The 15,362-nt window shown below is 43.3% G+C and overlaps 1 protein-coding gene across 1 annotated transcript in view; it reads left to right on the forward strand.

Moving 5' to 3' along the window:
- LOC308282216 (neuronal acetylcholine receptor subunit alpha-3-like) overlaps window positions 1-13,321 on the forward strand; it is a gene marked incomplete at both ends in the record, with an annotated part of 29,037 nt that extends 15,716 nt beyond the window's left edge. Inside the window, 6 exons of the mRNA XM_080722561.1 lie at window positions 1,729-1,773; window positions 9,133-9,242; window positions 10,126-10,333; window positions 10,493-11,113; window positions 11,598-11,867; window positions 13,196-13,321. Coding sequence (XP_080578687.1) covers window positions 1,729-1,773; window positions 9,133-9,242; window positions 10,126-10,333; window positions 10,493-11,113; window positions 11,598-11,867; window positions 13,196-13,321 — 1,380 coding nt within the window. The remainder of the gene's footprint in view (window positions 1-1,728; window positions 1,774-9,132; window positions 9,243-10,125; window positions 10,334-10,492; window positions 11,114-11,597; window positions 11,868-13,195) is intronic.
- Between the last annotated feature and the right edge of the window lie 2,041 nt (window positions 13,322-15,362).

Here is a 15,362-nt window from a genome sequence, read left to right on the forward strand (position 1 = left end):
CTTATTTGAGTGGACATAGACATGTATCTGTCTCTGCAAGGTTAGAATGAGAAAGATCTGAAGGTGAATAATGTGTGTGTGTGCGTGCGTGCGTGCGTGCGTGCGTGCGTGCGTGCGTGCGTCCGTCCGTGCGTGCGTGTGTGTGTGAGTGTGTGCGCGCCGCCGCGCACACACAGAAATGTCTTCTATGCATATATTTCACAAAAGAAGATCATAGAAACAAAGCCTATCTAGGCTTTGTGTCTATGATCTTCTTTTGTGTATCGTCTAAGGCCCGCTCAACGTCGTGTAGCCATGCCCTGGTAGAAGACAGCCTCTAAGGGTGCTCTGTTCAGAGGGATGGTAATCAAGTAATTACTGTATATGTTCGGCAGTGTGCTCAGACTCGCCGCCCTCACATGCTGCGCTGTTTCGTCATAGATGATTTGTCTGACGCCAGTATGTATAGGCATCTCAACAGTTGCTGGCGTGGTAGGTCTTCACCTTTGATCTCATCTCTTGGGTCGTAGCTGTAGCGATGGATTCGTGTAGGTCAGGGGTCTTCAACAGGGGATCCGTGACCCCTAGGGGGTCCTCAGAGTTACTACAGGGGGTCCTCCAAATCTTTGTGTGATAGGAACTTTATATTTTCTACACTAACCTGAACCCTAGTGGAACATTCGCCAAAATAATAGGTTTGGCGTAGAGGGAAAATAAGAGCAGTCAGACTAAGTATTGACGGTTCAAGTGGTTCAACGTCTAAAAATACACATTAATCCAAACAACCTACACTGATGATAGTGTTGTCAGCTGTCTAGGAAATCTATGAACATTTTTAACTTGCAAAACAATTCTATACAATACGTAGTAGGGGTCCCTGCTTCATCTCTCTCTCAGCTAAGCCTACAAAAACAAATATGTTGATACATACTGTACATGTACTGTAAGCCCCTCCCATACACTAAAATGTGTACCCGGCCTGAATGGGGGGAGTCCAATTCCATGCTTCCTCTGCACAGCAAGATCTTGATTGTTAATTTGGTGTAAAATGGACCATTAAAGGCAAAGGTCCATTTGTTTTGCAGTGCATTCTATGGTGTACTATACTACCGCAACGACAGCATGTCTGGTTGCACAGTCTTGATGCTGGAAAATATGATTATGAAACTGAGCTGAAATCACAATGGAAAAACCTTGTGTAACCCGGCAGTATTGTGCGCTTGTGTGTGTCTGCGCGACGCGTGCACACACACGTGCGCGCGTACGTGTGCACGTGCATGCTGTGTGCTGTCTGGTGGAAACATTCTAATAGAAAAAGACAGAGGGCAATTGGGGTCATTGACCTCACTATCCATTATTAACAGACTGACAGCCACCCTGGTCTGTCAATCAAGTGTGTGGCTGTGAAGGTAAGAGAGATGAGTGCTTTCTGCCAAACCCTTCCCATAGTTTCTTCTATTGTGTGTTCATTTTGCGGGACAAGATGTAGCCAGAAACAAACGTATCGTCGCAGACAGGCGGAAGCCTTATTACGCTCCATATTTCAACTTTTTATGTGTTTTCATGAATTTGTGGACGTGCACAGCACACACACCTGCTGGTACTGCTTTACTGTAAAGAGATTGACCAACCATTGATTAACACTAACCTCTCACCCTTTCACAAGCACGCACACACGCTCACAAAGACACGCACACACACACGCGCACACACACAAAGTGACAAGATTTCTTCTCTCTCTCTCGACAGGATGAGGTCAACCAGATCATGGAGACAAATCTCTGGCTAAGACACGTACGTTAATGCATGCATGCACACAACCTATTGACCATTTCCTGGAGGCGTACACACACACACACACGTACACACACACGTGCGCGCGCGCGCACACGCACACGCACACGCACACGCACACGCACACACACACACACACACACACACACACACACACACACACACACACATGGACACACGCTTAGGAGTGGGAGGAAGGGATGTCTGGGGATGGGCTGTGATCAAATACATGCATGCACACAACCTATTGAACGTAGTCTGTAGTGCTAAGCCTGAGTCCAAGAACTCAGGCTTAGCACTGCTTCCTGTGCAGGGCCCAAATTAGTTCCTGAGAACCCTGTTTGAAACAGAGCCGTAGAGCAGGGGTCTTCAACAGGGGGTCCGGGACCCCTAGGGGGTCCTCAGAGTTACTACAGGGGGTCCTCCAAATCTTTGTGTGATAGAATCTTTTGTTTCTCCTTTTTAACCACTTGAACCCTAGCGTCCATATTCTGAGAACTTTAACCAAAAATAGCAGATCTACAAGCTCGTTGTGAGCTTGCAGATCTGCTATTTTCGGCAAAGAGGTTTGGTGTAGAGGGGAAAAAGAGCAGACTAAGTTCAGAGTGAAAGGTCAAGTTTATTAAGTATTGATGGTTCAAGTGGTTAAATAACTGAAAACACAAATTGACATGAATCCAAAATACACTGATGATTGTGCTGTCAAATGATGAAACTATATGTATCTATGGGTTGTGGACCCCTTAGTCGAGAGAGGGATGAAGCAGGGACCCCCTGCTTCATCCCTCTCTCGACTAAGGGGTCCTTGGCCTGAAAACGTTGAAGACTCCTGCCGTAGAGGATGGAAACAAACCTAAAACCTGGGAAATACATTACATGGCACAGTTCACAGTTCATTGGTGGGTTACTGTGTTACTGTCTCTGTGCACAATGAGAATATAAAAAACGCAGAATACACAGTATAAACTATCAGCGTTCATTTACAAATGGAACCAAATTGTACTCTCTCAGAGTTAAGCCCTTTGCACACAGGACAGTTGCGTTTTTTCCTTTTGCGGCATGAATAAAACGCATTGGATTTGGTGTGCAAGGCTGTGCGGAATCGGTGCTGCGGATCCAAAAAGGAGTCATAAAAGGAGTGATGAGTTTTTTACCGCATGCGACAAGACGCACGAATCGAACTGGGTTCGATCGAGAACAAAAACGCACGGCGGCAGCCACTCGTCGCACGGCTAATTCGGAGCCGGTGTGCATGAGGTCATAGAGAATCATTGTTTTCTTTTCAAAAAATTATATTGTCCGTTTTATCCGTGCGGTTAAACGCGCCTGTGTGCAAAGGGCTTTACAGACCAAGGGTCCATTTTTGTACACTCTAGAATTAAATGAACAGTCAGGATTGTACAGTGTAAGTGAACCAGACTGTTTCAGACGGTTGTGTGAATATAGTAGACTCTAATCAATCAGTACATTGAGTCTCTCTGGCATTAATGCATGCACTGATCATCACTGACCATCAGTCCCATACACATGTATTGCCACAGACCCTGACCTCCTGACATCATAGTCATCTGTCCTCTCAAATGGCACCCTTATTCAATGAGCCCTGTCTCCTAAAATTGGCACCCTTTGTGGTAAATGTTTTAAACTTTCAGCATCCATATTCAGTGGTGGACTATCCCCAATAATTGAGTCAAAGTATAGATACTTCTGGTCAAATATTACTCAACTACAAGTCAAAGTACAAATGTCTGTACTTGCTTTAAACAGTATTCCAGTGAATAATAATGGATTGCATTTTTACAGTGCTTTTCTAGGCACTCAAAGCACTTTAAAATTGTCTATTCATTCATACATTGGGAGGTGAAGCAGAGAACAGTCAGCACCAGCGTCATCACTTCCCACATTCAGGGGCGTCACAAGGGGTAGGAAAGTGGGACTGAGTTACTGGGGCCCAAGGTGGAGGGGCCCTAATAACTTCATCTATTGAAAAATAGCAGATATACAAGCTCACAGCGCGGCACCGAGTGCCGCGCTGCGAGCTTGTAGATCTGCTATTTTTGAAAAGTTGTGAAAATTTGTGAAAATCTTTGAATATATGTATTTTTTAAGCGAACATTTCTAACTCAAATTTTGCTTCTGGGGATCCCTGGAACTAGATATTTTGAGATGGGGGTCCGTGGCCAAATACATATCATCTTGGGGGTCCTTGACATAGGTTTCTTGCACACATTTTCACGATTTTTCAAAAATAGCAGATATACAAGCTCGCAGCGCGGCACTCGGTGCAGCGCTGTGAGCTTGTATATCTGCTATTTTTCAATAGTTAACATTCATGGGGGGCCCCAGAATGTACCCAGGGCCCAGAATTTGGTGTGACACCCCTGCCCACATTCACACACCAATATGGTGGCAAGCTAGCACTGACCGACTCATTGGAGGCAATGTGGGGTTCAGTGTATTTCCCAAGGACACTTCAACATGTGGACAGGAGGAGCCTGGATTCGAGCCACCAACCTACGGATCATTGGATGACATGCGCTCAGGAACGTGCTGGGCCCCTGATTCAGCCCGGGAAAAAGAGTTGGAGAGGCCCTCATTGCGCGCTATAGAGAGAGATCGCGCTGCTGCTACTCAAAGATTTGCCATTTCAGATCATGACATGTGACAAGCCAGTGGGCCAATTACATGAGTTATATTTCGTTGTTGTCGGGTGGAAACCTTGTATGTCCAAAACCGTTTGTTTTGTATTTATCATTTAAAAAATGATTTAAACTAGTGAAAACAGCCGATCTACAAGCACACAACGCCTCGCACCGCGAGGCGTTGTGTGCTTGTAGATCTGCTGTTTTCACTACTTTTGTGCGATGGCCTTGTATGATGAAGCAGGGCATTGCTTTGTGAAAAAATGTACAAATTTGAAACTTGGAGATACGAGGTTTCTGCCCTAAAGTGACGATTTACTTTGTTGGCCGCCCAGCCCCCAAAATGGAACGAAGGCCGACATTTTATTTTTAATTTTATTCCTAATGGCCGGCCTGGACCGGCCAGGAATGAACCGACCGTTCGGGAGTTGTCCCGCTTTTCCCAATGGCCAGCACGTCCCTGCATGCGCTACCTCCTGAGCCACAGCCGCACTTCATACTGTTTATTTAATTATTGTACTATTATTAGAATAAACAACTGTAGCTAACCTGATATGATCACTGTTGTATATTAGGACAAATGACCTGGTGGAACCTTCTGTTACACATTTAGAGCAACCTCCAACACAGCACCTGAAACTGTAGAAGAATTACAGAAAGCTCAAGTTAAAGAAGCAGTCTCTGTAGACATAACATTTTTAACAGTAGTGCGATTTATGACCGGTGTAAACCAGAGTATACAGTGGCAGTTCGGAGGCAGATGAGGCAGTACCCCATTAAAAGCCATTGAAAGGCTTGTGTCGCCGGTTTTATTCTTGTCTTTATGGTTCACTGAGCTACTGTTTAACAAGGGATCAGCAATGGGAAGCTGTGTCAACAGAGTGGCCTCTGATAAAGTGTTTGTCAAAGTCACTCTGTTTGAGACTGGTTTTAGATGGTAGGTGGATTAATTCTGTGGCCACGTTGCGTGAACAATTTAACCACTTTTCTTTGTGAAATGGACCTGCGTTGCACCTCGACTTGGTCTGCTGTTGTTTCCTTCTGCACTGAATCTCTTCACCAGAAATAGCAGATTCACAACGTGTCGCAACACAACATGTGGTGCGCTGGTAAATCTGCTATTTCTGGCAGACATTCCCATAATAGGGGTTAAATAGATCATTTTAAATGCTGGAAAAAGAAAAAAAATCTAAAGATGTTTTAAATGTACCATGCGTGCGTCATTTCCCAGTACAGAAACAAATTCTACACCCTAAAATAACTACTTTCAACCTGGCATCCTTATTTTGGTCATTGTCATGTCATACTGTAGGAAAACAGCTATCTTCACTGCCCAGATGTCCCTTGTGCCCACCTGACCTGAACATTGTGAAAGTAATAAGTATGAAATAGGGCTAAGTGGGTAAACTTTTTATTTGGCCTTTAGTAAACATTTACAGAGGTACTGTGTTGCCTTTGTCTTATCCATTGGCCATTGGGCACAAACAAGTTTGAAAACCACTGCAGTATGGTACTGACTGTACTACTGTATAGCAACTTTATCCACTCCTGATATTGTGATTCTTCATAGGGGGACAGCTGCTTTTTGAAGTCAGTATGACTAATTATTTTTCAAGCAAGCATATTTTGTCTCATGGCACACAGTGTGCTTCAGCACACCATTTGGGAACCACCTTTGTGTCGGAAAAAAGTATTCGCTTTCTCCTCGGAGAACAAAATAAGTATTTACTTTCCCCTCGGAGGACACATTGTGTTCTACCTCTGCAGAGGTTATTTGTCGCCCTCCAACTGCGCGCTATGCAAATGCAGTGAACTCTGGGATGGGTGTCTGGCCAGCGATTATTGAGCACAAAAGAGCCTTTGTTACATTTAATTACAATTCTTGTTCTAAAACGTCAGGGAAAGCAGTTGAACATGTTTTAAAGGTTCACACTGATAAAGGAGCATTATTGGGGATGTGGTAAAATAAATTATAATGTAATAAAGGTACCCTCAAATCAGCCCTCACTGTTTTCATGTCTTAATAACTGTATTAACTAATATATGAATTCAGAGTGTGGTGTATTTTGAGCTGAGAAAACGTTATTGTCAAAATGTTTTCTCAGAATTAGTTTAATGTGGGCTTAAAGGCCAAGTAACTTTAGTTGCCATGATTGGTCACAAATGTGCAGTAGCAATTCCGCAAACGTTAGTAAGTGGGCTGTCTATAATGGCTAGCTCTGTATACACAGTTAAACACTATGGCAACAAGCAGTTAATTGGCACTGTGATGCAATCCTCCTTTGTCAACTCTAAATATACAAGCTGAGGTATGATTTCCAATTTGGTCTGGCCTCCTTTTCTTCTTTTATTATTTTATTTCTCCTTCTGTTCATCTCCCCGAGGCAAAGATGGGTGCCAACTATTTCCTTCTCCTTACCTTTTTACTCTCTCTCTCCCTCTCCCTCCCTCACTCTATGTCTCAGTCTCTCTCTCTGTCGCTCTCTTTCTCTATGTCTCTGTTAAAGTCAATCCTTAATCGGATTATTTAAGAGTAATCGTCTTTCTCTTTGAAAGGCCATTGTTACCCCTTTACGATTCTTTACATTTACTCCCCCCCACCTCCCACCCCGTCATCGTATTATCTGTCCCTGGAACTTGTGCCTTTCTGTCTCTCCACCTCTCTTGGTCTCTTTAATTCCTTCCTTCCATTATTATATTAGCCAGGCAATAATGGTTATCTTTGTGCTGTAAGCCCATATTAAGCTCTCAGCAGACAATTTTCAACGTGCAGTTTGAGTCTTTCACAAAATGGTATACAATACTTAATCAAACATGCATTAAGCTCTGCAGCTCTCTCCCATTCTCCACCCTATCTTCTGGGAGTCCTAGAGGACCAGCATCAATACCCGCCCTCTGGAAATATAGCCACCATCATCACCGCCATCAACACTACCACTTCAATAATCATGAAATGCCTGGAGAGACTGATTCTGAATATCGCCGTTGTCAGGTGAAAATCTTGTATGCCCAAAACCGTTCATTTTGTGTTTATCATTTTAAAAATGATTTAAACTAGTGAAAACAGCCGATCTACATGCACACAACACCTCGCACCGCGAGGCGTTGTGTGCTTGTAGATCTGCTGTTTTCACAACTTTTGTGCGACGGCCTTCTATGATCAAGCAGTGCTTTACTTTGCGAAAGAACGTACAAATTTGAAACATGGAGATACGAGGTTTCCACCCGACAGCGACAAAATCATCCTGCCAGCCGTCTGGTCTGACCACAGCTGGACCCCCAAATAGTTTCACTACAGGGCCAAATAAGTGAGGGAGGATGCTGTGGTGGCATACGTCCTCCACTGCCTCCTTCAACATCTGCAATATCACATACTTCACAAAAAATCCTCTTTGTAGACTTTGTAGAGCTCCAATACAATTCAGCAGCACCTCAACATGCCTCCAGGCTCCACTCCTCATCCACTGGATTCTCAGCTTACTTGTTCTCAGCTTACTCGCACCACACTGCCTCTTTAATCATCGGTTTTCCCACACGCAAACTCTCAGACATCAATAACATAGCCATCACACACTTGCACTCACAATATACAGCAGTGGTTCTCAACCTGTGGGTCGGGACCCCCCCAAATTATTTTGAGGGGTCCCCAAAAGATTAACCTATCGTGCAACATTGTTTTCTCACTCAACAGTAAACAAACCAACATAAAGTTGAAGTGTATAGAGCGTATCTGCACATTTCAAAAGTGGCAATTTAAGGACCTTTTAATACCTCTAAAATGACAAATTAAACATTGGCCAAATTGTGATATATTAGAGTCAGAAATTGTGAAAATAGCTGATCTACACGCTCGCGTTGCGAGGCGTTGTGGGCATGTAGATCTGCTATTTTCACAATAGAACCGTGTTATACAAAATGTAATGCCTCAACTCTTAGTGCTTAAAATATGATTATATGGAGGGTCGCGGCCTGAAAAGGTTGAGAACCACTGATATACAGTAGCAAAGGACACTCCCTTCATAATACTGACACCTGGACAGAGACCTTGAAATGGAGGAGAGTTTTGTCCTCTGTCGTTGCATTATTGAAGAAACTGCTTCTGCTTTTGTGTGCTGCGAATGGAATGTGTTTTTGCACTGTCTCTGTATGCTGCTGTTTATATCTGTATATGTCTCTGTGTTGAACTGGCTGTAAAAACGAAATCTATTTACATGTATGTGAATCACTCAACCGCATGCCATCACAACATGATATATTGTACATATATATGACATACTCTTTTCACGCACAGCCTTTAATAGCCCTTAGATGCAAATGGAGGCACTGAAGCTTGATTGGTGTTTTCTGTAAACAATAAAGCATGCACGCAGTCTTATCAGGTCATTGCATCTCCAGCCAATCATAGTGTAAACTCCCATGACAGATAGATGGGAAAGGCAGCACACCATGAACTGGTTAATTAAAGCGCTCCTAAGGTAATTACCGTGGATTAATTCGCCTCGCTAATGAACGAATACATCTTGACTGGCATGAAAATAGCCAAAGCCATGGATTTACTGCCTTTGCAATGATACCCTCAGGTGTGTTGATAGAAAAGCAAGCATACTTTTATCAATTCTTCTCTTCTCTTACTCTCACTACAGGGGATAATAGGACAGGTATTTGACCACTTAGGATCACAGTGTTTATTCCTGTGTCTGTCTGTCCTGTGCTTCAGGTCTGGAATGACTACAAGCTGAAGTGGATGCCAGTAGAGTTTGACGGTATTGAGTTCATCAGGGTTCCATCTAACAAGATATGGAGACCTGACATAGTACTCTACAACAAGTAAGGCTAGGCTTGTTTCACTGCTGCCACCCTCATTTTTACACAGTACACAAGTGTTTATTTCAACCTGAGAGTATAAAGAAAGTATAATTAGGCTATAACAATAATGATAATGATGATAATATTAATAATAATAATATCATGATCATCATCATCATCATCATCATCATCATCATCCCTGTTTCAATGATCACCATTACCATTTTGGTAATGTCATATTGATTTTTGATCAAATCATTATGACATTAATGACTATGGTCCAGCCCTCTTATTTTACAGCCCACTATTGTACTGTGTAACAAAATGCATTGGTGCTGAATTATGTAAAAGTGAGGCTCTATTGGTGCAGAAAGTCATTTTCATGGAGAGCTTTTATCAATTCTTCTTTTTCTTTCATCTAATTTTGAACTCGTTTCCTCTTAGAATGGTGACTCGTAATGTAAGTCAAAAGCTTTGTGTCAGTTCTATTTTTCCCAGTAAGATGGTGATTCACTTTCATCATCAGCCATTTCTTTACCCTAATTCTCTTTTTCTGTCCCCCTCAAATCCCAGCACTTTATCGTCTCCCCTCTACCGTAATCCTTCTCTTCATTTTCTCATTCCCCCTTTTTTTTTCTTCGTCTCTTTGTGGGATGTCTCTGTCCTTACCCTAACTATTGCTTCCTGCTTAACCCTTCCTCTGTCTATTCATACATACTGACATGTTGTCTCACAAAACACTATTCAATGCACACGGAAACACCTTAATGTGTGTTCGTACTCACCCGATTGTACATACATGCACACGCACACGCACACGCACACGCACACACACACACACACACACACACACACACACACACACACACACGCACACATGCACGCACACATGCTGATACACTAGCGCTGTGGGAGACTTTCTTGTGGAGGATAAGACCAAAGCTCTCCTGAAGTTTGATGGCACCATCACCTGGGTCCCTCCAGCCATCTTTAAGTCCTCCTGCCCCATGGACATCACCTACTTCCCCTTTGACTACCAGAACTGCTCCATGAAGTTTGGCTCCTGGACCTATGATAAGGCCAAGATAGACCTCGTCCTTATAGGTTCCAAGGTCGGCGCTTGATCCTGTGCACTGTGTAGTATATGCATCACGAAGTTCTATGCAATAAATCAGCAAAAACAAATAACACGATTGCCTTTATTCCTTGCCTGCTGTTGACACACACATGACTCGCTTTCAAGTTAAATGAAGTTGCGCTCCCCTATTCAGGTCAACCTCAAAGACTTCTGGGAGAGTGGCGAGTGGGAGATCATCGACGCGCCGGGCTACAAGCACGACATCAAGTACAACTGCTGTGAGGAGATCTACCCGGACATCACCTACTCCTTCTACATCCGCCGCCTGCCCCTCTTCTACACCATCAACCTCATCATCCCCTGCCTCCTCATCTCCTTCCTCACCGTGCTGGTCTTCTATCTCCCATCGGACTGCGGAGAGAAGGTCACGCTCTGTATCTCCGTCCTGCTCTCCCTCACAGTGTTCTTGCTGGTCATCACCGAGACCATCCCCTCCACGTCGCTCGTCATCCCTCTGATCGGCGAGTACCTCCTCTTCACCATGATCTTCGTCACACTCAGCATCGTCATCACCGTCTTTGTGCTGAACGTCCACTACCGCACACCCATGACGCACACCATGCCCGGCTGGGTGCGCTCCGTGTTCCTCAAGGTGCTGCCGCGCATCATGCTGATGAGGAGGCCCATAGACCAGGAGGGCAAGGCCGGGGGATCGGACAGCAGTGGGGAGGCAGGCGGAGGCGGAGGGGGAGGGGGAGGCGGGGGAGGGAAGGGTGGGAAGGGAGGGAAGAAGCGGAAGAACAGCTTGACGCAGGTGAGTGGCAGCTGGCTTGAGCCCTGTGGGGTTGGGTGAATGGATGAATGGATTCATGTCAGTTGTGTCACCATCGCTAACGTCCTCTGAGACGAAGAGTCATGAGTGAACAATGAGCGAGGAACATATTCTCCACTCAGGACTCTGCATCTGTCCCTGAGTTAAAGTTAATGTGCACTTTTGTAATGGGATGCTTTCAACAGTTGTTGTTTGAACAAAATTACAGTTGAATTTATTGTGTACTTGGGTGCGAAACAACATTACTAATGTGAATGCTGGCCGGAGGGGGAGGGAAATTGTATTCGGGAACGGTTCGAAGGATCTGTCGATCTCTTGTTTGTATTATAGTAGCTATATATATATGGACTGAGCACAAATATAATTATGTGGTTTCACAACCAAACAGTCAGGTAGTACTGAAACTTGCTGGAAGTCGAATCCACAACTGACACCCCGCTGCTCCTCTGGTTGTGTTTGCCAGCAGGTGGGGGGCGGCTCACTGAACTGTCTGGAGTTTGGAGATAACAAGCTCTCTTCCATGGAAGGCTGCGCGGGGAAGAAATGCCCCTGTCCATGCCAGCATGGGAAGGAAACGCCAGAGACGGCAGACCCAGGGAAGCTGTCTCGCCAACTGAGTCCTCAGAGCATCAACACGGTGGTTGCCTTCTCTGTGATGTCGCCTGAGATCAAACAGGCCATCGAGAGTGTCAAATACATCGCAGAGAACATGAAGAGCCGTAATAAAGCCAAAGAGGTGAGTGATTGCTGTTTTCATTGAAATTGAAATGACACTGGATAATTACAGAAAAGTGACGTTCTGTCTAATTGTCTCACAGAGAGAGGGCAGCAGTCATTTTTGGTAGTATTACTTCTTTAGACACACAAAAACTCTTAAAGGAAAAATAGGCAAGCTTGCGTGTACACAAAAACATTCCCCCCTCCCCCTCCCCTCTATGACAGGCATCAAACAGGTAGTTGCTTTCATTGATTAGAGAGATCACTAACGAGGACTTGACACTTTTATGGCCCAATCAATTACCTTAGTGCACAACCCCTTTGAAGTTCAAAGGGAGCAATTAAGAGCTATGGCTGAACTCCCCCTGACAAAAACGTAAAGAGTGGAACAGAACAGAAATACAGCCAGGGGATGTGTCTTTCTGCAAGGAAACACCCCAGCACCAAAATATAGTTACGGATGAAGGGAAATGACTAAAAATACATATATATTTATAATAGTCTTAAAGTTACCTATTTTTCCTTTAATTGTCATATACATTGTAAGGAGCTAAGGAGGAGCATTAATTTATGAGGAGTTACCGTGTTATGTGGTCTACGGTATGTAATCTCTTATAGCCACTGCTAGTTTTACGTAGCTTTACTGTTGAAGTAAGTTGACAGAACTTCAAAATCAAAACAGTGGAAAAAAGAATAACCCACAGTGACGACATTACATTATCTAAATCTTGGAACACAGACCACCCATGCAGCAGTGGCAACCCCATGCATAATTCATCTATCCATTCTAACGAAGGACAGAGAGAACATTGTTGTGATGCTAGGCATCACTGGTGCATAGCACAGCCCCACTGTAGGAGTCAACACTACCATAAATCAGACCCACACAGCTTTAGATTTAGGGAAGGAATTGATGCTCCCCTCCCTGTCAGTTATACTATAAATACAGCAGGAGGAGTCTCTCGGCAGAGGAGAGCAGCCTTTGGTATGCAAAACCCTTGACTCAATCAGCTTTGTCAAAGTGTCCGTGTCTGCTCTTGGTCTGAATTTGATTATCATAGTAATTTGTTTTCTTTTTGAAAGGATGTGTTAATTTTGAATGAATAAATTAAGATGTTTATCTCTTTTCATGTTCTTTATTTGCCACCGTACTGTGAAATCCATGTGTCACCCATCACAAAAACCTTCCATCTTCGTTCTGGTCCTGAATCATCCCGACTCGTCTCCCCTCTCCTGTCTGGCCTCTATAAATCTCTCCTCTCCTCCTCTCCTTCACCGTGCCACTCTTCACCTCCCACTACTTCTGTCTCCATGTTCTTTCCCCATGTCCGTCGTCATCTTCCACAGGTGGAGGATGACTGGAAGTACGTCGCCATGGTTATCGACAGAATCTTCCTATGGGTGTTTGTGACCGTGTGCATCCTTGGAACCTTGGGCCTCTTCCTCCAGCCTCTGATTGGCTTCTTCTCATAACCGCAAACCAATCATGGCTCACCGCCGCCCTATGTCATCCAATCCCTGTGATAGTCACGAACTCTCAGTCCTCAAATGACCAACAGGGTTTCTGACGTTCTCGTCCTAAAACACTATTTTTATGTAGGCTTTGTTTGTGTCTTTCTCTAACACATCCAAAACATTTTGTAATCGACCGTACATTCAGTTGTGGCGTCTTATAGTTTTGAATAATGATGTATTAGCGATGGACATAAACAAAGCACTTGCACCTCAAATCGTTTTTCAGGACATGAATCACAGCATTAAACTCCAACAGATGCTTCTCCATTTGATAACATTCCACTCACAGTAAAAGTGACTATAGAGCTTTCTATGATACAGAACATGACCTCATGACGGCTTATGAACTTTTCCCTACATTGACAGATGTCTGCCAATCTACCATCTGATTCATCAAGCAGCTCACTGACAAAGACAAATATAGCTGCCGACTTCTTTTTCCTTTTTTTGTGCCACAGCCAATTAGAATTCTGCGTAATGGAGCTCTTGTCTGTGCTTGTAGGCAGGACTCGCTGTTCTTGTTTTGTAATTAGAATCCATGTGATTTGAATGTTCTTTTGATTAAGGTTCCATGAGGTAATTGGTTGCCATGGTAAATATTGGATTAATTGAGGCTTTAAATCGTTGCTCCTGAAATAGCATGACACTTAATGTATGACATTTTTTCAGAGGGTTCTATCATCTAATTCCATGGCTATTAATTTCAGCGTTTCCACCCCTTCTTGTCACCTTTTAATTTGGTTGATGTGCAACACAGACAAGCAGTATGCAACCTTCCCACGCATGGATTTTTGATAACTTGACCAGGGAACTATTGGCTTTTCACAGTTTGGGCTTTCTTGCCAGAAAGCTCCAGTTTTATTTCTTCTTACTTCTACAGTACCGTTTGGTTTTGATCGATTGGCCAGTAATACTGCACTCCTTCCTTGCACTGACAGGAAACATGTCATATAAATGAGTCAACTTTTTTTTGTCTGTCTGTCTTGAATTTGAAATAAATGCAATATTTCTTAACGTGAAGGAGCAAATATCTGTTGTTGTTCATTCTGATAAATGCATTACCACGCACGCACGCACGCACGCACGCACGCACGCACGCACACACACACACACACACACACACACACACACACACACACACACACACACACACACACACACACACAGGAGTGTTGCGGTCTTCTAAGCTGTCTTTGATCTTGTTATAACTCTGATAGAGATTAGCCATGGATACAGTTACCAGATATACAGTGTATATATATATATATATATATATACACACACATATATATATATATATATATATATATATATATATATATATATATATATATATATATATATATATATATATATACATACAGTAGTATATCAATCCCTGTGCCTTCAGCTCAGAATTCTAATAGAAATCACCATATATCAGTTCTATTTAAACACGTTGTGATGAGATGAGATCAGAACATTACATCGCCATAACTGGAGTTGATTATGTTGGAAATGTAGATGGAGCATTGGAACTAGCAGAGAGAGAAAGACATGCAACACAGCTCTCCAGACAAACTCGAATTGAGACAATGTAGTTGGTGGTTGGTGCACTCGGATTTAGTCGTAAGGATCTCTACACCAGTGGTTCTCACACTTCTAGTCATGGACTCCTAAATTACAGTAATATGTACATTATTTGAACACAGACCCCCATACAATAATTTAATTCTTGTAACAAATATTCCAAATGTGTCACCTTTTTTCTTCCTCTTTTTTTTAATAGCTGATGTAGTTTAAAGCAAAACTATGTAACTTTGATAACCGCTGTTTTGCACTGCAGTTCAAGAACATCATTAATTTTACACTTTGGTCTTTTGCAATTATGTTAACAGTGATAGAATTAACTGTAGCCATGACTCACTAATTGTCAAGTATTGCCCCCCAGAAGATGTCTCATTACAGGGAGATTCATTCATTTACAATAATTATTTATCTTGCGGGAGAGAGAGAGATC

Source organism: Nannobrachium achirus (assembly GCF_963921795.1).
Source record: "Nannobrachium achirus genome assembly, chromosome: 3".
Taxonomy (NCBI): Eukaryota; Metazoa; Chordata; class Actinopteri; order Myctophiformes; family Myctophidae; genus Nannobrachium; species Nannobrachium achirus.